This window comes from Patiria miniata, unplaced genomic scaffold (assembly GCF_015706575.1).
Source record: "Patiria miniata isolate m_02_andy unplaced genomic scaffold, ASM1570657v1 HiC_scaffold_5, whole genome shotgun sequence".
Classification (NCBI taxonomy): domain Eukaryota; kingdom Metazoa; phylum Echinodermata; class Asteroidea; order Valvatida; family Asterinidae; genus Patiria; species Patiria miniata.
This window is the reverse complement of record NW_024037072.1, coordinates 35,648,966-35,673,670: the sequence shown is the minus strand read 5'-3', so window position 1 is coordinate 35,673,670 and position 24,705 is coordinate 35,648,966. Positions and strand designations below refer to the sequence as shown.

The 24,705-nt window shown below is 41.5% G+C and overlaps 1 protein-coding gene across 2 annotated transcripts; it reads left to right on the top strand.

Annotated features, from left to right (window-relative positions):
- The first annotated feature begins 82 nt into the window (after window positions 1-82).
- On the top strand, window positions 83-14,213 carry LOC119740728 (lysocardiolipin acyltransferase 1-like). 2 transcript variants are annotated; one of them, XM_038216121.1, is made up of 7 exons: window positions 83-222; window positions 2,692-2,954; window positions 4,564-4,573; window positions 6,402-6,590; window positions 8,940-9,071; window positions 12,744-12,875; window positions 13,357-13,856. In XM_038216121.1, exons 2-7 carry the CDS (start codon window positions 2,745-2,747, stop codon window positions 13,854-13,856), a joined length of 1,173 nt encoding a protein of 390 aa, XP_038072049.1. In that variant the 5' UTR covers window positions 83-222; window positions 2,692-2,744. The 2 variants fall into 2 exon arrangements, with proteins under 2 accessions (XP_038072049.1, XP_038072050.1); XM_038216122.1 differs by lacking the exon at window positions 83-222 and having other exon boundaries at window positions 2,745-2,954; window positions 13,357-14,213.
- The last annotated feature ends 10,492 nt before the right edge of the window (window positions 14,214-24,705 follow it).

Sequence of the window (24,705 nt, the reverse complement as noted above, 5' to 3'; positions counted from 1 at the left end):
GGTCGCCGCGATTTTTGCGACTGAAAATTAATAAACTGAAACAGTGCCCTCTAAGAGTTTTTCTGACAATAGAGGGCGTGTGTATATTTATTAGCGCAAGTTCTTTATGTCATGTATGTCTAGCTAGCCAGCGATATAGCATGCATGCAGCTAGCACCACAGTAGTCGACTTAATTGCTTGCTATAAAGCTTCATCTGACGTCTGATGAGCTAAGTGCTATAGTGAGTGATAATATAGATCTGTTCCTGGACGATATTGTGAATATTTATTCCTGTGCTCATCCGATTTATTTGTAACGACGCTTTCTCAACATTTCTCATAAAGTCTCATACTAGCTCATCATACGTACGTGTAGGCCGACGTGAGTAACGTCCTCCAGAGTAGACTCTTTGTTTCATTCTTTTCATTCTAATTTCTATTCTTTCAATTCATTTTTTATTGTGACCACTAAATACCACATCTCATGAATGAGGTTTGTGTAGTTGAGGACACCTCCGTTTATCTATTCCTTCCTCCTCCTTTTTCGTCGCTCCCCAAAATCTGCAACCTCATGTAGCCCAGGTTGGACGAAGTCTTCATTGCATTAGGACTAACGTCCAGGATGAGAATTCTCATACATACAGACATAAGACCACCCAAAATTTGGACCAGATTTTTGTTACGTTTTACCTCGTTACAGAAGCTTATTTCACGCCTACATTTTCTATGTGTCCTTACCTATTGGGCCGCTGGGTTCAGGAATTCCATATGTGATGCTGACCGACATTAATCAGGAAAATAAACTCTACAGCAGCGTTAAACTTGTACGTGTTTGTAGTCTCTTTTCATCAGTTTATTCCCAGATTCGTACGTCATGTACAATGTACGTGCGTACGAAAGCGCGCGCACGCACGCTAGCGCTCTCATTTGTTTAGTTTTGGTTGGAACAGTGACGTCACTCTAGCCAACCGACGTCACGAAAACGCTCAACCAATGACCAAAGCCGAAACATGTTTCTGGTAACTGGCGCGAAAACACGCTCGGTCATTGGATTAGCGACCGCGCCTTCAAGTAAGTGCGCGTGCGTATGAGGATGGTTACTAAGCAAATCGCGCGTGCGCACTGCATATTCACGCTGCATAGTCTGGCTCCCAGACCAGACGTGATATGGGCGCCGAGAATAATTGTCAGGTCTAGGGAACAAGACTACACGCTGCACGGCCGTACGTCATGTACGACTAGAATAGACTCGGCGGTGAGAAACTGATGAAAAGAGTCTACAAACACGTTCAAGTTTAACGTTGCTTTAGAGTTTATTTTCCTGATTAAGGTCGGTCAGCATCGCATATGGAATTCCTGAACCCAGCGGCCCAATAGATAAGGACACATAGAATACTACAACGTAAAAATTGGCTTCTCCAACAAGGTAAAAATATTGAAAATATTGGTCATAAATTGTTTCGCCCCGTTTTGAGCACTTCATACCCTGGACTCCCTCCGTTACGTAGGGAGGAAAGGGAGTCCACCTGGGCTACAACCTCATGCAACATTCTATTGAACATATTTTGTAAAATGTAGAACAGTTACTTGGGACTCTTGGGAGAAAATGCAGCTTTCTTACCTGATTTTCCAGTAACGAGCATGCAAATCAACACCATGCTTAAGGTTACAATAAACTGCTGCACCGTCATGACCATGGTCCCTGACTATTTCTGACTATTACTATTACTTGACTGTAACTCTCCCCACGGCTTGAAATTACATAAGAGTCTATAGTAGCAGCTGCATCCACTTCAATTAATAGAGTCGTGAATAATTTTAAGCCTTACATGTAGTTAAGTGATTTGGACACGGCCACATATTTTGATCTTGGAACCAGGGGCATAAAAAAAATCCCTTGTCTAGAGATTTCATTGAAATTTGTGTATCAAGAAGCTTACAATTCTACTTTTCAAAACACACTTCGTCACAAAAAAATAGCATTGGAGACCAATCCAAAAGGTAGGCTTTCATTTGAAGTGATCCGGAACTAGGAAAAACCATGACTCATGCCTAAGTTGTAGTTGTCGCTAATAACGCCCGACCACCTAGCAGGGGCAGCGGAACCGGGGGCAGGGGGGGGGGACACTTGCACCTCCCCCAGATTTACCCAAGGGCCCCTTTTGCGGACATAAATGTTCCCAATCAAGCATAAATGTGCCCCCTTGAGATGAAAACAAAACTGGCCCTAAACGTTTGGGATAATTTGTTTTCAGAAACCATTTCCCAAAATGGTATGAAGAGAGCTGTTATGAACGAGGAATATGAAAACACAGACCCAAATGTAAACTCTAACAATGCGCCCTGAAAACCCCCCCCCCCCCCCCCCCCCCCCCCCCCCCCCCCCCCCCCCCCCCCCCCCCCCCCCACTATTTAATTTTACGGAGGTCAAGTGTCCGGTGAAAAAAAAAACATTTCAACCTTTCAGCACATAGGCCTATGTGCACAAAAAAAATACTGAACAAGTGCCCCTTCTTGGTGATCCCCCCCCCCCCCCCCCCCCCCCAGTTTGAAAACTGTTCTGCCACCGCTGCACCATAGCGTCCTCAAGCACTAAATATCATGTTTACCAATTTGCTTTTACTGGAAAATATCTGATTTCTGACTTCATGAAAATTGTACTTCTTTCGGACTATTTTTTGAGTTTTTGATTTGTCCCGGTATCCCAACAGGACCAGTGTCAACTTCATCTTGCCGCAGGGTCAGCAGCCCCTCTGCATCAGCCATGACAACTCCAAGTACACTGCCGCTGCTGCCACCACTCACCCCCATGGGCGTCTGCAAGGGTGCGGTTTGCATAACAGCCATGGCGTTGACAGCCACCGTGGGCTCGGTCTTCATGATGGGGCCCATTCTACCCCTCATGGTCATCCGGCCACGGCTGTTCCGCTGGGTCACAGACTGGATGATGAACCTGTGGCTGCTGCTGCCGGTGGTAAGTTTACTGGTTTATGAGCATGCTGGTACTTATAATATTCGTGGACCTCCTAATTGCAAAGAATTCAATTTGCTAATCACAGGAAATGTGTCTGAATCAGTTAGGTCAGAATCAACAACTAATAAGTATTAAGTTATGTTAAAATTATTATTATTAAAGGTACAGTCCATCAATTGTAATTTGTGCATTTTGTTCGTTTGAAGCAACAAACGTGCTCAAAATCTAAAGAAGAGTGCTGAACAACTAACCTGATTAAGTTTCAGCTCAGCTTCAGCTGTATATTCCGAGGAAAACAGCATTCTAGGATCTCGATTTCAAATCAAAAGTTGCTGAAGCACGTCTTGAATTGGGCCTGAATTCAGCATCCGAGACACGTTCTCACTGAGCCGATTGCAGATACTCGATGTCGGGCACCGATCCGACGAATTATAGCAACCGCGCTCGCGTGTGCATCGTGTCAACGCTTGCGCCCGCTTCGCCGAATTAAAAAAAACCGAACTACTAACGGAAATTTCCAATGATGCGTCTTTAGACGCACCGTTGGAAAGGCCTTCTTTTAATGATTTCTTCAAAATGACAGCTTGCCAGAAAGAATAATTTCACAGGGAGTTTAGTCCCCTCACTATCTTTCAACCAAGTATGTTTTTCAACAATAATTACGTCAGTTACCTTCGGATAGCTGCAAATGATGGACTATAGCTTTAATCATCCTGCTATCTAAACAGTGACAGACAGTCAATCCTCTTCCCCTGCAATGCGTTTTACACAGGCTAGTCACCAACAGTCAGATTGTATTTCAAGCAAGCACTGTGACTAGTCAAATTCAGTCAACAGACAAAAGCAGGAAAGTGGTTGGCACAGCCAGCTTATCAATCACCTACAGTCAAAGCATAGCTGTATACATATCAAGTTATAAACAGTCACAAGCCAGTCAGTCCTACTTTATGTAGGCTGGGAGCTCTTAACTGTTGAGAACAGTTTACTTGATTGATTTTGACTGAAGGAAGGCACAGAATGTGTGTTTGCATAGGAGGGTTAATGTAATTTTTTGAAGAAAAAGGGGGAAAAGGAAAAAAAAAAAAAACCTTTTTCAGGTAATAAGAAAATAAATGCCGGAGTATTTTGATACACCACAATTTTCCAGCATACATAAATTTGGTGAAAATGCAGATGTACATCCCATTGGCAAACTTTGACTGTAAGGATACAGTCTAATAAATCCATAACACATTAATAATCAGCCCAGAAAACAAAGTGAGAGATCATGTCGGACAGATTTTCATCTCTTGTACGTGTATAATGAAGTCTTTCAAGTACTTTCTTAAACTAGTGAGAGTTTGCGGTCACACCATTGGAAGAATCTCTTTTGAGAAGATGTGTAGTTCTGAAAAGAACCGGTTGGCCATTAAACTCAACGTCCCGATCAATATGCTCTGATTGTCTTCTCCTGATTGAAGACAATGAGAGCAAAAAGAGATTCCTCCGGATGGTGTTACCCCAAACCCTGACCAGTTTATACTACCGCCATGCAAAGTAACAAATCTTATTCGAATACTTTCTCCTTTTTTTCTTCTTCATGTCTCCTAACTGGATCGTGTTCTATCAGGCACTTATGGGTAAGTTGGTTGAGATTTTTTATTATCCCAAATAGGGATTACAGTGAACAAGCACTCAAGGAATTTCTTTGTCATTGATTATCGTAGATATTTTTTCTTTTCCTACAAATCTATTATAATTAAGCCCTGATTAGACATTTAAACCACAATTATTCATTGTAACATGGACTTTTTGCGTCAGGGTGATATCAATCAAATTAGGTTTTTGCCCTTCATCGACGTTTAAACACTGTATACTCAGTGTGTTACCTCCCGAGTAAAAAAACAATTATTCATGTTAGGCTCCCCCCCAAAAAAGTTCTGCTTCCGATTACATGGCATAAGAAAATAAAGTAGATAGGTACGGACTTTTTTTTTTTTTTTTTTTTTTTGCCAATTTTTTTTGTGTACGATCATATGGAAGCGTCTGCATGAAGTGAAGGGTAAAAGGTAGAAATTGATAGTTTTGGGTGTTTTTCTCATTTTTTCCATAAAAAAATTAGGGTAGGAGTTGTCAGAATAGGGTAGGTAGGGAAACCGGAAGCAGAACTATCATTTTTTTGGCCTTTACTATGCACATGTTTCATTGACTCCATCAGTGATCACTATTAGTGGTTATGAAATCACCTCACACATAAATGTCAACCTGAATCGCGTTGACCTCAAAGTTATGTGTATACACGAGTAAAGGTAATGGACACAGGACACTATTTGAAAACATTCAAAAAGGAAAATGCCAAAATATTAGGAAATATCCTACTTGATTACAGCAAATAATGTCCTGTGAAATCATTGTGCATGCATGTAGTACCCGTGTGCCATCATTTTCAAGAAAAAGAGGAATTACGATGCACTTCATTTTCCTCTTGAAACCCTCGTGTTAAACAGTCCCCAATTGACCAAATTTAGTTTAGTTTGCAATCCGTTTCATATCCGTGAATGAGAATTACTTTCCCCGAGTGACAGACTCGGGATCACACCACAAGAGGGTGCAAGTCAAAATGTATTAACCCTAACCCCCTAGGCCCTCTGGCTGGGATTCAGCCTCAATCCTCGAAAATCATCCGTTATTTCTTGAATTTAGTCTGTGGAGGGTGACCACTGCCTCAATCCTCCAAAATCCTCTGCCAATTACTGCTATAGTTTGAGGCAGTGCGAATGGCATTTAGAAGCAGTGCGGATGAAATACGAGAAAAACACAGTGCTGATTTATGCATGGCTGAACATAACCAATGCAGGATATGGCCTACTGGCTTGACGTAATGCATCCTCCACAAAAAAGCGATACATCTTTGCCATTCATCCTCGATCCTATAAAGTCATCGAAAAACGGCAGGAGGATTTTGGAGGATTGAGGAGGGTTAGGGTTTATAATGAGCATTTTGGAAGGGAGGGCTTTCAACGGAAACTATGCTTGCATCAAGAAAAACGAAGATGCATTTATTTCTACGGATTTTGTTTTTCTACTGATTTGAAATTTTGAGGGGTTAGTTTTCATTCATTGCATAGCCTGTTTCATATTTGTTGAATTGTTCCTTAAAAATTAAAAAGCACTTTTGCTAATGGTGTCCTTTACCTGTAAGCTCAACCCATTGATTGACTCTTCTCAAAAGCATACCTGCATGGCTTCCTATGCATTCTATACATGTAAAGGCATGCTTTTCCTGAACAACTGTCACAAGTTGTAGTTGACTACGATAGGTTGGACATGAGGTAGAAGACAAAGAAAGAACCACTGCGCCAACCTGACACATACATAAAGACTGTCAATGTAAGGGCTTACATAACATGTATGCCAAGTCATTCTCATTTTCAGAATGCTGGATCTGTTTTTTCCTTTTGATAAAAGAGTTATTCATGGGGGTTACAATCATGACCTCCGGCGACACGCTGCAGTCAGACGAGGGCAGCATAATCCTGATGAATCACCGCACGCGGCTAGACTGGTTCTTCTTCTGGGCGGTGCTCCATCGTCAGAGCACGCTGCGGACAGAGAAGATCATTCTAAAGAATGACCCCAAGGTCGTCCCTGGCTTTGGTAAGTCAGACTGAATGTTTTAATGTTTCAAAATCAAATTTAATACAAATATCTTAATTAATTTGGGTTTTTTTTATGTTTTTAATCCAACCATTTTAGATGTTTTGGTTGCAAATAATAATAATAATAATAATAATATAATAATAATTACCTTGGATTGGACATTTGGGAGACATTCCCATAGACTTGTGCACACAATTTTTCAAACTTATGTGCCCTAACCCAATATTCCCATGACCTTTTTCCACAAATTTTGGTATGTTTACTAATTAGACCATGAGCAATAAGTATTTAACCTACCGGTAATTGTGACAGAAAAGTTTTGCCTCTAAAGGGGGCTGTGACATTAGGGAGACATGAAAAAGGTCTCCCCAGGTAATGACTGATGTCTGCCACCGTTCAAAGAAATAACGATAACATGTCTCCTTAATGGTACATTTAGTGGAATAAGACCGAGTCTTTTTCAAAAGATAATAACATTCAGCAACCAAGAAGTGTATGATCCAATAAATCATGCAGGCTGTTCTATAAATTCAGGGTCCAAAGTGTGACATTTTTCCTTTCCCTGTTAATTAAAACTTTGTAATTTGCCATTCGAGTAAAATTGATAATGACTTCAGACTATTTTTTTTGGGGGTAGGTAATTTGCTATTCATCATCATTCTTGGAGGATTAACCCTAATCCCCTAGGGTATTTTGGCTAGGGACCTTGCTGAACGCAGCAACATGCAACACTTGTCTAAATCACAAGCCTGATCATAGATCAGTGCAGGATCTTGCTACAATCACACGGCAACACTGCCCCAGAGTCTGTTGTCACCAGATGCAGCAGATGGCATTGTTCCAATGGGACTAGCTCTCATTGTTTCAGAATAGGCTGTTTTGTGTTGATGGCTCAGAGGATAATAGTACAAGAAAAAGGCAAAACTAAAAATAACCAGCAGCCTGTACGAGATCGTCTGTCATGTACATGTATGTCATGTCTGTGCTGTTCCGTTAGCCGACCTCAGCGTCTCGAAAGTCCACCTCGTTCCAATGGTAGATAACTGGGGAGATCGCGTGAGTGACCCTTTGAGCATATGGGAACGAGGTTGGGTTTAGCAAAAACATTGAAGCAGACTTAATTAGCCAGTTCGGTATTCCAAAATAGTCTGGTGCACAGTAAGATTCGACAATTTTTTTTTCGGGATAACTGCAGCAGATAAATGCACACTACAGTCCTTCTGATTTGAGGCATGCGATCACACCCCCACACCATCGCACACCTAAAAGCTTCCCGAGAAGTGTGAATAATTGCACGCCTGAATTTCCCTGGACCACAGATCACACACCTAGAAAACCACACACCTAGAAAAAACACACACCTAGAAAAATCCAGGTGTGCCTTTTTCCACACGCCTGTGATTTTCAAATCAGTAGGACTGCACTAGGCTATGAGTGGCGTGGTATAAACCAAATCTGCATTCTGTGCAATTTTTTGTGCAACCGAAAAGAGATGGAACTTTCGTTTGCATAAAAGTTTTGAAACACAATACACCTAAAAACACTTTAAAAATCCTGTCCAAAGGCTTATTGCAAAATGTTATACTTAAGAACATGATGATCTCTTGAATTTTGCTGGTACCCCACTATGCTTTTGCACGTATACGATGACATATTTATCCCGAAGGAAAAATTGGCAAATCTTGATGTGCACATGCACAGTTGGAATACCGAACTCACTCATTACAAGTCGGAAAGGTCAGATTTTTTTTGTTTCGGTCAAACACGCGCAGGCACACATACTGGAATTTGTATCCTTGTGGAGACATTTCTTTGTTCTCATGTTGAAAAGTTTTCGAGTTTGAAAGTGTAGTTTCAAAATGTTCTTATTTTAACTAGAATTAATTTCCTTGGCTGAATTTCGGAACTAACATCCCTTTTCTAAAACTCTTCCATTTGTGACACATCAACATACCTTGGAAATTCCTAGTTTTTGAGTAAAGTCCATATATCTATTTCTTGATAACCTTGTAGAGACGTATTCATCTATAGAAATTGCCCTGTGGAGACGTATATTTGTTCCCTATTGTGTGCATGTCTCCAGAGGGCACAGTGTATCAGATCAGGGCAGTACAACACGGTTTGGTACATCATTGGTGCTCACTCAGCGGTGAAACCAGGCTTGAATTGAATTGAGAACGAGTCTTGTAATATGCTCAATAATTTCTGAAAAATCAATGTAAAGGTTATTGCTGAATGAGCGCGACAAACATAATCTTGCTAAATATTTTGTAAAGAACTGACATGAAAGGTCAGGTTGACATAAGGTAAACAAACTAAAAATGCTGCATTTTTCCCCTCTTGCAGGCTGGGCCATGCAAGTAGCCTGTTACATCTTCCTTAAGCGACGATGGGAAACGGACAAGCCATGGCTGCTGTCAATGCTGGAATACTTTGGATTGCTACAATACAAGGGCCAATTCTTGATCTTTCCTGAAGGTATGCCTGTGATGTTCGATATGAAAATGCTTGATCCATTTCCCGGATTGTAAGGGAAATCTTTCATGTTTTATGGTAGCAGACCAGTAAATAAACTTCCATAGACCCCAATGGTAAATGCTCCCACTTCAAAAATTCGGGAAAAATACTCACAACTCTCCAAGGTGTTCGAGACACACATCAAATTAAAGCTTATTTCATCATCTTTTATTTTCTTTTCAAATTTCGGGGGCTCAACTGATGACTTTTAGGAGAAATGTCCATCTGAAGATGATCACCCCTGAAAATAGTCCTGAAGCCCATCGCCATTTTGAAAAACGATGCTTACACTCCATTGCAAAATAGAGCGCTTTTAGGGTCGATATTACATCCAAATTACACAGAACTGCAAGCTCCCAGTCCTGTGCACGGCTTCCACCCATATTTTTTACAAACCCTCAAGTTCATGGCCCACAGCATGCCCAAATACTGAAGATTTTGAGGGCATGCAAATCGTGATTTGGCCGGCGTAGGCAATTTCGGACCGATTTACTGGTCTGCACCCTTATACCCAACCACCCAGGCCCTCTATGCTAAGAACCATCGGCACATAGTTCATGAAATTATTTGTCCACTGTTAGACTATTGGCTTCGTGCGCTAACACGAGAGGGCATTTTGTATTCCACTTTTGAGAGCCCCTTGAACGGGACACACGTACAGCACGGAGTCACACCACTAATTTTATTCTAAATGTGCGCATCGCCATAGCGTCTTTGCGTGAGCATTAGGCGTTGTCGCCAAACTCTCTACTTCTTGCCGGTGAGTTGGTACTTGTGCATGGAGCCCATACTTGATTGATTACAGTATTCAGAAAATGTAATATTTGTGGTGTTATAATATTATTACCTGATCATTAATTTTGCAATCGTAAGGTAAAGGTAAAACGGGGGACGAACCTGTGTTCACAGGAACGGAGTGTCCATCTCTCATTCATTAGCGATTGGGCCAGACTAATATGCTGCTGTGGGGGGATCGCCACACCTGCCCCACAGCGCGTCTGTTACCTTCCCAGCATTGAATAATGCCGGTACCCATTTAACACCTGGGTTGAGAGGAGTACATGTAATTGAGGTAAAGCGCCTTACTCAAGGGCACAACACACATGGCCACGGTGGGGCTCGAACCCACAACCTCACGATCATGAATCCTGTGCTCCACCGCTAGACCACACGTGCCCTAATGCCCACAGTAGACTTTTAAACTTTCAGTTATGCAGTATTAAGGAAACTGCACTGTACTAGCACTAACTGTGGCATGCTCTTCTGATGTCATTTCATTTTAATGCCATTTGATGTACGTACAGGAAATGGTGACAGGAAAGTCAGTCAGTAATGCACAAAGCACATATACTGAAATTTGTATCCTTGTGGAGACATCTCTTTGTTCTCGTGTACTAAAGTTTTCGAGTTTGAAAGTACAGTTTCAAAATGCTCTTATTGTAACCAGAATTAATTTCCTTGGCTGAAATTCGGACCTAACATCCCTTTTCTTAAACTCTACCATTTGCGACGGATCAAGATACCTTTGGAATTCCTAGTTTTTTAGTAAAATCCATTTATCTAATTCGTGAAAACCTTGTGGAGACGTATTCATATATAGAAATTGCCCTGTGGAGACGTATACAATCTTTTGTTCCCTATTGTGTGCATTGTCTCCAGAGGGCACGGTGTATCAGATCCATGTACTGGTACACACATACCCAATTTATGCAGCACCTCAAACTTTGTGCTAAGAGAGGATGTACATGTATGTACATGGTGTGAATGTCAATGATGATTAGATCATTGTGTGGTAGGATTGTCTTGTGAAATCTACAAGAAATTAGCAAAGAATCCATTAAGACAGTTGTGTGTTGAGTACTGGATGCATTGTTGTTTTTTTATCTGCCCAAAGATATAGGTGTAGCAACTCTGAATAGAGAGAAGTAATATGAGGAACCCTTGCAATACATTGTGTACATGTACATGAAAAACAATCTTCAAAACTGTGACTCGGGGTTTCCTGAAACATGATAGTTGATATCTCTGTTTATACATTGATTCATTCTGAAAGTAAGACTAAATAAAACTGAAAGTATTTGTTGACAAACCCTTAGCCCTGTACGCATGTACATGTACATGTACATGTACATACTGTGTGAGAACAACAAGCAGTTGAGAAAATGATATTAAAGCAGTAGATGTTTGCTGCAGTTGATATAGATAGATCACATGCAGGTTACTTATGTCAAGTGGTTTGGTTTTTGTGTATCCGTGCCCAGCTTTGTGTATTCCTACTGCAGAAATTTTCTTTGACAAGACTTAAAGGGAATGTACATCATTGTTTTTGGCTGTAATTTTCAGAAATGAACTATTTGAGTGGATTTATATAATAGATCAAATATTGTTACACTGACATGTTGAAAGTTGTGTGTTCGAAAATGCTGGAAAAACCAAGAAAAAACAAAAATGTTCAAGTAGTCTGGTTCCCTGACTCCACTAAAGATAAAATGGATCAATTTATAGATGCCGGAAAATTGTAAGGTAAGGGAACCAGTCTAGCTGGCCTCCACCTGTTCGTGAACATGTAACCAATAGCAAACAAAATTTGGACTGAAAAAAAAATGGTAAATTTGGAGCAGTAGTGGAAAGATAGTCAGGTTTTTCCAACGGTGGTCGTCCGACCACCGTTGGAAATGTATACAAAAATATCAATTTTTTTGAAAATGACTTCACACCAGGTGCCATAATTTTACAGGATGCTTTAGACTGTCATTTACCAACATCCTAGTAAGGTATTTCGTAAAAACTTAATAGTTTTATTTTTCGATGTTTGCAAATGTTGTATATTCCCTTTAAGTTGCATTTCTTTTTATTGAAACGTTGTATTTAGAAAAGAAATTATTGTCGCTTATGCAATAAAACTGAGAGAAAAACACCTGTTTTTTCAGAGGCAAGATTCACTTTTCCTGCCTTTCCTTATGATATGGGCACTGACCAATTAGATCATGACTTTTGATACGGAACCAAATAGCTCAGTCAAACTTAATCACACGCGCTGTGAGAATGTACACAAACCAAGGACGGGCACAGCTAAATCAGAAGAAAAAAAATGTCTTTAAACCCCTTGCCAAAACCAAGCTGTTCCTATGGGCTCCGTGCGCCAACAAAAGAGGGTGCGTTTTTACCTCTTTTGAGAGCTCTGCGGACGGGACACACAGCGTGCGCGTACTGCACTGTACTGGCAAATGTCAAAAGTTATAGCCACCGCATCTTCGCGTGAGCATCAGGCATCGTCCGCACGCGAATACGTTCGAATACAACTTGCGATGTTCTCCGAGACTAATCCCCGTCTCCAATAACTTTGGATACATTGGAAATACGCAGTGGATGGATCAGGAACCAGTCTCGGTCACCCCCAACTCTCCTTTTCTGGCCGTTGATGGGGTACTTGTGCACGGATTCCATAATTGATAAACTGCAATCTACTAAAACTGTTTACAGTGTAACAAAATAAAACAAGATTTGTCACAATGTTTGTCTTTAATCAAAATTAATTTAAGATTAAGCAGCACTCTCAAAATTGGTCCCTGTTTTGTTGTGCCAGCTGTTTAATAAATCCAAGAGTCCATAACATTGTGTTTTCAATCGCAGGCACAAACTTTGACGGCAAGGGCAAAGCTAGTAGTGACAGATTCGCCCAGAAGAACAGCCTCCCCGAGTACAAATATTGCATGCATCCCCGCACCACAGGGCTGGTATTCCTGACACAGGAACTAAGACAAAGTAAGTCTCATAATTAGAAGCCATTTGTTAAGGGCCCGTCTTAATTCATATCCGAGACGAGTTCTGGACAAGTTGCAGGTAAAATCATTCACTTTGTCCGGATGAAGCTCTGCATTTGTCCCGGACATGTTCCAAGGGAAATTTTCATTAGCAACTGCTTGACTCACCAATGCTGATGACTTCATTGCGGGAAGATTGTGGGGAAGTTGCTCAGAATCCTGCAACTTATACCAGAAACAATGTCCGCAACTTGTCCGGAATTCGTCCCAGGTATGAATTGAGTTGGGCCCTTATTTACCGGCATGTTCACTGTATGCAGTAAAAAGCCTGGTTGGCATTGGCATGTCTACTTAACAGGTTCATCATAAGACGTGTTGGTTGCATGAGCCTATTTTAGCATAGAACATCTTTAGTGTTCTTTCTGTACACCTTCTCGCAAAAAGTCATAACTCCTTTGTTTCCCCACTCTCTCGCTGAGCAGAGAACCTCCTGGATACCGTGTACGACGTGACGGTCACCTACCCAGACAGTATTCCCGAGCATGGCGAGCTGGACTTGGTACTTGGGAACCTACCCTCAAGGGTCAATTTCCACATCCGACGGCTCCCCCAGGCCAGTCTTCCCGCCAGCAAAGAGGGCCTAGAGGCCTGGTGTCTAGAACGCTGGCAGGCGAAGGAGGCAGCCCTAGGGGCCTTCTACACTGGCAGCAAAGACTATCTCGTCTTTCCGGGGGGCGAGGGGGACGGAAGCGAGATGCACACGCAAGGGTCCGACAGGGGGACGTTGTACATCGTCCTGCTGTACTGGATTGCCTTTCTTGTAGCTGCGTTTACTCTTCTCTGGTACTCCATCATAGCCAGGTGGTACTTCTTGCTGATCACTGCCTTCTTTATATATCAATTGGTGGTCAGAGGAGGGGTAGAGACTAGCATCATCAAATCATGTCGGTGGTTTTATGTGCAAAAGGACAGACGATCGTAGCTGCTGTGAGAGGTTTGTGTAATGCAATTTTGTGACAAGGTTTGGTTTATTTGCTAATAATGGTTTAGTTCCCCGAGTCTGTGCCATCAATACATTGGAAACAGCATTACGTGTGCTCGTCTTTGTTTTTTTTACCAGACTAATGTAAGGGGTCGAAAATAGTGCATTAGTAGTCAAAGATATGTATATGCTTCTTTCTTGAATCCTGTCAACAGGTGAAAAAAAATCCCTCATGGGAGGTGGGGTTTTTTTGGGGGGGAGGGGGAGATTTGAATGCTGAAATTGTACTCTTTCCAAACCTATTCACATTGCTTTTATATAACCACGATACACAAGAACATAACTAGAATAAGGCCCCAAAAAAAATAAGTCAGTCTCTGGTCAGCGCACGTGTCGATTTTAATCATCCGCGTCAATTTTTTTTTTTCCAAAATGTTCCGCGGTAGCTCCAACAGCGCCCTCTATTGCCGCACCTCCTCAATTTTTTTTTTACCAAAGAGCACCAAGGAATGGGAAATTGCACCAAGGCAAATGATCAAGAGCACCAAGGCAAATTATGGAGGACACCAATGTACATGAGGACACCAAAAAAGCAAAATAGTACCCCACCTTGTCTGTACAATCCAAGCTTGAAAAAAAAAAAAAGCCGCGTCGCCGCATCAATTCCGGAACTTTTGTCTGACCAGAGACCGAATATTTTTTTTTTTGGCCTAACCTGACAATGGTAAAAACAAATTACTAAAACAACAGTTTCATGACCATATTGCTCTGTACTGTTGAATCATACTCGGTTAAACAATGGACTGGTTTCAAAGACTGTATCTGTAGTGTGAGTAATGCAGCTGTAGGTGTAATAGTAACAGTACTTAAATTTGTGTATACCTGTAACAGCAGATGTGGGCTATAGACCTTGCTTTTGTTTGCAAACAGTAAGCACCATTTTGTATGGGCTGCTACAAGGGCATTTTTATGCCATGGGCTGCAACAGATTTTGCAAAAAGTGTGCATATTGACACCAGCATTTTATTATTAAAGGGAAGATACAACATTTGCAAACATCACAAAACGAAATGATCAAATTATCACCAAATACCTTACTGGTGTGCTGACATTTTCAAGAAAAATTGTATTTTTCCAATGCTGGTCGGCCAACCAGCATTGGAGAAAACTTGCTTTTTTTTTTACAAAACTCCTAATTTTTCATATTTAGTTATTCCGCATTTTCTTTGGAATTGATTACACACCTGTGAAGAGGTACAAGCCTGCTAGACTGATTCTCTGACCGTACAATTCCCCAAAGTCTATAAATTGCTCCGTTTCATCTGAAGTGGGGTCAGTGAACCAGACTGCAAGAACTCTAAATCCATTTATTTCTGAAAATTGCAGCAAAATCATATGTTGTACATTCCTTTCAAGTTAAGTCTTTGGTAGAATTTGTTGGTTGTTTTGTATTTTCAACAATCCAATTTTTGCCAAGTGCCAACCACTGGCTTGCAAAGAAAGCTTAAGGTCTATAGTTTATATAAGAATAATAATAATTTGGGAGGCTAAATCATCCTTACTCGCAGCTGGTATGCTGAATTGCAAAGGACGCGGCTACAACGTGGTCGGGCCGCTGGCACGTAAAGGCGCCTATGGCTGCCGGCCACATCAACCCATATATGACCACGGAGCACAGGCTGAGATCGAAAGTGTTTGATTTTTCCGGAGGGAGGAAAACCGGAGGGCCCGGAGAAAAACCCTCGTGGCACAGGAGAGAACCGACGCACAACTCTACTCACATGTGATCCGCGGCCAGGATTCGAACCGTGGTCACCTTGGTGAGAGGCGAGCGCTTTACGCACAAGCCACCCATGCCACATATGTGATACCCTAATTGCAAATGCAACTCAATTTAGTCTAAGGAGAACAGAAACCCCATGTTTATAAAACCAAAGAAGGAAAGGATGGCTAAATAACGTGCTGCGATTAAAATGTTACATATTTAAATGATGGATTGGCTGAACCGCTGAACCTTTAGTATGACAATGGATTTCTAAGTTGTATTTATTGCCTTTTGCAGCTAGATGGGAAGATTGCTTTGATGGAATAGGTTGTGCAGAGTTATGGGACAGTTTGCTCAGCAAATGAAGATTTCATGTTGCCAAAACTGTCCAACAATAAGCCAGTTCAGTATCTCAATGAATCAATCCAGGTCAAAGGTCATTCGGGGAAAAAAAAAATCGCTGACGTGATGATACGCGATGTTACGCAGATGCCCATTCCGGTTGTAATTAGCGCAAGAGCGTCATGCGCCGGTGCGTCGTGCGCCCGTGCGCGCGTTCATATGCCTTCCATTATCCCGAATGACCCGTGACCCACATCATTGTGCGCATGCATAGTTGAAATACCAAACTGGCTTACTCAGTGCAAGGTATGTGTATAGTGCACATTTCCGGTCTGACAGCCACCCGTAAACATGGTAAATCGGTCTGTGTGGTTCATATTTGCGAAACCAATTGCAATTTTGGAAACCATACATATGTATTTTATTTATTGCAAGTTGCCAAAAGCAAATTTATTCTACCCACATTAGGCCATTAGGCCAAAAAAAAAAAGTCTCCGGTTTCTGGTATGCGCGCGGCGTCGCCGTAGCCATGCGCGCGCGTCGCCGTAGCCATGCGCGCGGCAAAATTTTAAAAAAAAATTTCAATGAAAGATGATGTCTCAAAACTGCCAAGCTCACTGGTTTGACTGGAATCCTGCTGCTGCACAATTTTAACGTGTTTTTAGATTGGGTTATGGTCGAGAATAAGCTTTATGTGGCCTCTCTGGACTCCCATATATTTGCACTGAGTTTAGTCGGGCACCATTTGCAGTCATCAACCGACATTTGAAGCAAAAAAATCAGGTTAAAAAAAAAAAAAAGCTGCGTCGTCGCACCACTTTTTGGGCAAGCTCCATACCAGAAACCGAGCCTTTTTTTATTTTTGGCCTTAAGAGGGTCTAAACTTTTGAAAGAACTGTTTGTACAAAATTCTGCTAACCAGGTTTGGAAACAAAAATGCCGAATACCAGTATTAAATACATACCGTCGTTACCTGTAGATGCATTGTACATAGAGGACACATGTATACATTCCAAGGGATAACAATGTACTTACTAATGTAGTATTCACCATAGTGTTAATAGTAACAAGTGTAATGTTTAATTTGAAGATGCAACACATTTTGTCTGAATCCGATTTGATTGAGACATGATGTTTATTGTGCATTTAACTTGTTCTGAAATTTGAAATGAAAACTAGTATTAAACCGCAATGGTATGTGTGCCATGGGGTAACTGTAAGTGAAACTTTGTTGATTCATGGATATGGGTAAAATAGAACATCTGCCTGTTGTGCAACAAACAAACAACTCAAAACCAGACTAAGTATATGTAAAAAGAAAGCACAAGTAATTTTTTTAGAAAATAGAATTATTCCGAGTTCTCTAAAACCAGTGAAGCATGTTAAGTTCTCAATTTTTGTCATGAAATGGCATGTGGATATTGTTTTGTTTTTCTTTTTTGCTTATTTATTTTAAGATAACATTGAATATGTCCAGTGATTAATAAAAAGTTAATCAGAGGAGCCAAACACAGATTTGCAGCTTTGTTTATGATTTAAGATGTCAGCAATAGTAATTAACGATCTCAGGAAGCGGCCTGCGTTGCCATTGTAATATTTCTGGCTGCTTACGTTTGGAAATATTGAATTGTTTATATTGAATAATTGAACCACATGTACTGCAGAATATTAAGTTTGCCAATAAAAAATATGAATGTCCCTTTGCTGTTTCCCACATGAATAAAGATATTCGCAGCTCAAATCTGATAAAAAAAATTATAAATTTAAGAAGAATACATATGTCATTGTACTTTATGGTGAGACAAGTTGTTGCGACTGTATGAAAGTTGGGATTTGTATTTCATCCATAATGATATTCTTTAAAGTGTTGTTTTCAAGTTGCCCTCATGTGGGATCTCACAAACAACAATGATGTAAAATTTAATGAAATTGTGTATAAACTGTGAACATGTATAATGTGTAACTCTAATTGCTGCTTGTATAAGAGATAAGTATTCGAATAAAACATTTAATTCTGAGTGTATGTTAATATTATGATATTCGTTGAAACTGCCTCGAGTCTGTCGGTGAGTTGTGCATCCTGATACAGCATATAATAAATTAAAGCCTAAACAGTGTTAATAATCGTCGGATTTAAACGGTGCCCCAATTGAAAGTATGGTGCGAGCCAGCCCCCCCCCCCCCCCCCCCCAGTGGCGTAGCCAGGAATTTTTCAGTGGGGGGGGGGGGGGGGCTGGAACATTTCATTGGGGGCTTCATGTAGATCAATGATAATTTTTTTAGAAACTCAAAATCTCAGTGGGGGGCGACGGGGGGGGGGGGGGGGGGCCACAAGGTTTCATGGGGGGGGCTGTCGCCCCCCACGCCCCCCCCCCCCCCCCCCCCCCCCCGTGGCTACGCCACTTCCCCCCCCCCCCCCTTCCCCAGCCCACGGATTTTCGGAGGCCAAAATGTCCGGAGAAAAAAAACACTGACTGTCTACATTTCAGATTTTTGTTGCTGATGAACTCTCCCCGCCCCCCCCCCCCCGCGACAATTCCTGCTTCCGCCCCTGTCGCCTGTCATCGGACATTTTTCAAGGTGACAAAATGCCACTGTCTTTATAAACGGATAAATGCCCTGAGGTTGGTAAAATAGGCGCTAAGAATGTCGGTAAAAGAAAACAAATATCCAGCACGGCGGCACTGAACTATTTTTCAGAGATCAGCGAAATACTGCATCGTCACACACACATTTCATAAAGTATGACCCTTTTTTAAGTTGGTATATGGCCTACGTGCTAAATGCTCACTATTCAGAACGAATTAGGAGCGTTCCGCTCTTAATTCAAAATCTAAAATTAATCGATTTGAGGCCATAACTTTGGCTTCAAATAATTTATCCCAGCTGGACACTGAGGCTGGTCAGGTAGGGGTCAAAAGGTGGCCCTCCAGGTTTGACCGCTAGACAAAATGTTTTATTACCTTGGCTTGTCAAACTGAAGGGCGGTTTGACTATATATACCCTGGTTTTACGAGCAAAGTTCATGATTGATGAGCAGCCAAAGGGTGAAGTTATACCCAATTTATTTCGTTAGCATAGAAATTCTAAAAATTTTATTTTCCGGCTTTCATGAGCTTAGTTCTGCGTTCGTGATTTTTAATTATGCCTCGCACTATGTCCAAACGACAAGCTGCCTCTGGGCCGGCGGATGGAGCGAAACGGTCTCGGGGACGGCCCCGATCGTCCTCCCAACCTACACGCCGGTCGCCGGTGGAAGTGCGACTGCGAGTTCGGGCGAGATGGACGCGGCAGCCCCGGCTGGCACCGCGGTTCCCGTGGCTACAGGCGGTCAGGGGAGTATCAACGAGGTGAGTTGGTTGCCGCCGCCATCCACCGTCAGTCGGCCCGGAGGAAGCTCGTCCAATGCGGAGTTGGGTAAGTCCATTGTGACCATTTCTTCCCCATTTCCATCCCTGTCTGTAAGTTCGGCCCCGATCACTTCTTCAATTGCATCGTCCTCTTTTGCTAATGATGTCACTTTAACTAGTGTGTGTGATGATCTTGGGTCTGGAGTGCCACAACATTTGCAGGAAAAATTTTTGAAAGGGGAGTTTGTTGAGTTTGGCGCACTTTTGAAGCTGATAATTCTTTGGATGATACTGTTTTTATGATCGGGTCCAATGAGTCGCCGGCTGGGTAGATTCGTCCTCATAAGCAGGCTCCTAGAATATTGTCAATCGAACAGTGGATATCTGCCTTTCTAGTTTTTGCATCGTTATATTTGGTGCGACACCCTACGCATGCCCGCAAGTTGCTAAAATATACGGATACCATCCGCTCTGCTGCTTTCCGACATGCTGGCTATGTCGGAAAGCGGCAAGCGCGTATGTCATCTCGTCCTGGGCCAGCATAGATGCTGAACTGTGGCTTACTCTTCTCGGCGCGCCGGCTGTTAGTCAGCCGCATATTTTTCGTCCCTTCCAGCAACGTGACCGTACCGGTCTCGGGTTTGGTTTCGGCACTCCTGGGGAGTTTCGATTAATTCATAATCTGTCTTCTCCAGTTGGAAACTCAGTAAATGACTTTATTGACCCAGCAATCATTGTCGTTAATTACACAAGTTTTGATGACGCCATAACCATGCTATCTAACTTAGATCAGGGTGCTTAGCTTCTTGCCAAATCGGATATCAAATCTGCATTTCGTTTGCTCCCCATTCACCCTGACGATTTTGAGTTGTTAGGTTTTTCTCACGACTGCATGATCTTTTATGATAAGTGTATGCCTATGGGTTGTTCTATATGTGTTACCTTCGGGCGTTTTAGTACGTTCCTTGAATATTGTACTCGTAAGGTAGCACAATCGCCACGTATTCTGCATTATCTTGATGATTTCTTGTTTATGGGACCAAGCACATCTCCCGAGTGCGCACGTTCCCTCAAGGCTTTTCAAGTAATTTGTGATCAGTTTGGGGTCCCGTTAGCAGTTGATAAAACTGAGGGTCCCACCACTTGCCTAACGTTTCTGGGGCTCGAAATTGATACACTAGCCCAACAGGTACGAATTCCACCTGACAAACTGGTTGCAATCAACCACAAGCTTTGCAGTTCGCTTAGAGCAAGAGAAAAATTACCCTACAAACATGATCTCCAATCATTGCTGGGCAGTTTGAATTTCCTTTGTAGTGCTGTATTGCCGTGTAAGGCTTTTCTTCGCCGGTTACATGATTTAACTATTAAAGGGTGTATCCAAGCCTCATCATAGAATTCGTATTTCGCATGGTGCTCGGGCTGATTTGCAGGTTTGGCAGCAGTTTTTGCTGCATTTTAATGGCACGGTTTTCTTTCCAGCGTCAATTTGGCTCAATAACGACCTTTTACACCTGTACACCGATGCGTCTGCAGAGATTGGGTTTGGGGCTTTTTTGGATGGGAGTTGGACTCATGGTAAATGGCCCGAGTTTATCAAATCGAGACGTTTTTCGATAGCATTTCTCGAGTTGTTTCCCATCACTCTTGCATTAGGGGCCTACTGTTGTTGGGTGAGCATTTGCGCATCAATCGAGTGATTTTTTGGTGCGATAACCAGGCTGTAGTTAGTATCATCAATAGACAAACGTTTAAGTGCCCGGTAATTATGCAACTGGTGCGTACATTGGTGGTTCAGTGTTTGACATGTAATGTTCAGTTCAAATCTCGCCATGTGCCATGCCGTGCTAATGGCGTTGCTGACGCTCTTTCCCGTTTCCAGATGACACGTTTTCGTCATCTCGCCCCCAATGCAGACTGCGATATGACTCCCTTGCCTGCCAACCTGTGGAGCAGTTACGTAGCATTGGAGTCTTTTTCGATGGTTTAGCGATCGTCACAATTTTGATTCCGAGCGATGTCCGTCTTTACAACAATTTGTGCAGTTCATTGCATTTTTGTCTGTTTCTGGCTTACCGCCGTTATATTAGGATCCCACCAAATCTGTTTAATTAATGTCATGTGCAGCAGATTTAAACAATTTGGTACATTAAATTTTTTGTTTTTTTGTTTTCTACCCTACATGAGATTACCCGGGCAAGCCAACAGTCAGGACTGTCGGGGATTCGTTTGTGACCAGGGCATCTCGTGTGGCGAACGTTTCTCCCTGGGGGATGAGATCAAACGGCTGGCCCACATCCACTGGATGGGTCGACGGGGATTGCAGTTTCACCAATTCAATGAACTATATTAACTCAAGCATGGCACATCGCCACACAGATGCCGGACTTCATCATTCTACACGTTGGGTCATGATGACCTCGGCCTTGTTCACAAGCAGTTGCTGACTTTTATAGCCCGTGGCCCGTCAATGCCCGTCAATGCCTTGTTGCCGTCCGCGAGATGTTCCCCCGTGCGGTGATTTTCTTCTCAGAGCTCCTGCCACGATTAGTTTACCCCACTGCCTTGAAACAGAGCGCCGTTGAGCGGTCCCGGCGGTCCATCAATCGCGTTATCTATGCCCTTTTCCGGAACACTCCCGGAGGGGTCATTTGGCATCCTGAAATACAGTGATCCCGTTCTGAGTTGTTTGTTGCTGATGGGGTCCACTTGACAGATGAGGGATACGCATTCCTTATTGCCAATTTTTATAATTACCTTTTTGGTTATTGTTAAAGTATTATTTACCGATTCTAACTGAGGTTCTTTGGCGGCGGTCATGTTGGAAGTCCCAACATGTCCGTTTGGCGGGAATTGCATTCCAAGACCCCCAATAGGCCTCAGGTGCTTACCAAAATCAATACTTCATTTGCTGCAGGGCATGGATGGGATAAACAATTCCTAAATCCGGTGGTGGTTACTGTACACATTTTGAGCGGCAAACTTATGAAGGGGGTCAATTACAATTTGTACAAGGAATGCGACTTGATTAATATTGCTAATTGCATTAAACGAGAACAGTCTTCTTTAACAATATATGATATGTACTTGCACTGAAGTTTTGTCAATGAATTGAGCTGTTTCGCGAGCCAGCTTCGGCCGGAAACAAAGTATGCTGCAAATATTATGCTGAAAAATTTCGCGAGTTAGCATCGACCGGACACAAAGTATTGCAAATGGTATGCTGAAAAGTTTCGCGAGTTAGCATCGACCGGAAACAACATATTGCAATTATATGCCGTGATGTTTCAAGCTTTGGACGGAAACAAAATATTGCAAATATTGTGCTGAACAGTTTCGCGAGTTAGCTTCGACCAGAAACAAGTCATTGCACATAGAAATATGTTTAAGTTCATATATGTTTACCTTATGATAATTGCAGTTTCGCGAGTTAACATCGACCGGAAACTTTAGACTTTGCCGATTTTAATTGTGAGAATAAAAGGCTGCTCAAGCCACGATGAACATAGAGTTTACTGCCGCTGTTTTGTGTCCAACTTTTTGATCATGCGGGGATAATTAATTGATTGCTTGTCACGGGCCGGTTTTTTTATTGCGATGTCTCATTGGAACGTTTATTAAACTAGTGTAATGCTAGAAAATTATCAACTCAATTTGAAAATCTATTTTTTAAAATTCCACACCCACAAACCACGTATACACCAACTTTGTAAATAAATATCAAAATCTCAAAATGTCCGATGGAACTCCTTACTTTTTCACTTTGGTACTACATGTCAGAAATATGTCCTATTTTTTATTCTTAATTAAATAACCCTGTTGTTTATCAATGGAATTAAACTAAACGTTCATATCATGTCGACAAGGCACGACAAATCATTGTATGGGGCGAGTTTCATCAGCTTTGGGCGATGCGGGAGATTTAACGCCTTACGAAAAAATTACTCCCTTTCTGAGCCGAAACAGCACTGCAGGAGACGGCGGCGGATGGCGCGTGCTGCGGCCGATAGCTTGTATAAAGAAATGCAGGGTCACCCCCGATGTCACTGCACACCAACTCGATCATGTCAAAGAAAAAAACATAGAAATCCATGAACAAAAATTCCAACCCAACCCCCGCTGGGACAGGTAAAAAAAAAATTCTGGTAATAATGTCCGCTTTGCAAAAAAATACGGACATCGGCAGCTTTGTTAGGGGGTACATAATTACAATTTTCCAGAAACATCTGATTTTTTACAATTTTGCTTTAAAAAATGCAATTTTAACCCCTTACAATTTGAAATTTTTCATAAACATGTAATTTTGCCAAATTCACTAAAAAAGCAAGGTTAATCTCTTACATCTGAATTTTTTTCAGAAACATCTTATTTTGCCAAATTTTGCTAAAAATGCAAGGTTAACCCCTTACAATCTGAAATTTTCCAGAAACATCTGATTTTGCCCTAATTTAGCAAGGTTAACCCCTTACAATTTGAAATTTTTCATAAACGTCTAATTTTGCCAAATTTCACCAAAAAAGCAAGGTTAATCCCTTACATCTGAAATTTTCCTTAAACACCTGATTTTGTCCTATTTTGCTAAAAAAACAAGGTTAACCCCTTAATATTACAAATTTTTCATAAACATCTAATTTTGCCCAATTTTATCCCCGCATGCTACCAAAGACACAAGAGACCGGAATCAGAGGCTGCACGCTCAGCATTCTTTGTTACCTGTGGCCTGAGCAGAGTTTATTCAATATGCCAAACATCATTGCCCACTGAGTTTTGCTAAAAATGCAAGGTTAACCCCTTCCAATCTGAAATTTCCATAAACACCTGACTTTGCTCTCTTTTGCTAAAAATGCAAGGTTAACCCCTTACAGTCTGAAATTTTCCAGAAACGTCTGATTTTGCCCTAATTTGGCAAGGTTAACCCCTTACAATTTTTGATTTTTCATACAAATCTGATTTTTCCCAATTTTGCTAAATATGCAAGGTTCACTCCTTACAATCTGAAATTGTCCATCAACATCTCATTTTGCCAAAATTTGCTGAAAATGCAAGGTTAACATTTTACAATTTGAGATTTTTCATAAAAATCTGATGTTGCCCGGTTTTGCTAAAAATGCAAGGTTAACCCTTACAATCTGCAATTTTCCAGAAACATCTGATTTTTCCCAATTTTGCTAAAAATGCAATGTTAACGCCTTACAATTTGAAATTTTCATAAACATTGAAATTTGCCCAATTTAAGAAGAAAAAAAAAGCAAGGTTAATAACCCCTTACAATTTGAAATTTTTCATAAACATTGAAATTTGCCCAATTTTACTTAAAAAAGCAAGGTTAACCCCTTACAATTTGAAATTTTTCATAAACATCTATTTTTGCCCAATGTTATTCAAAATGCAA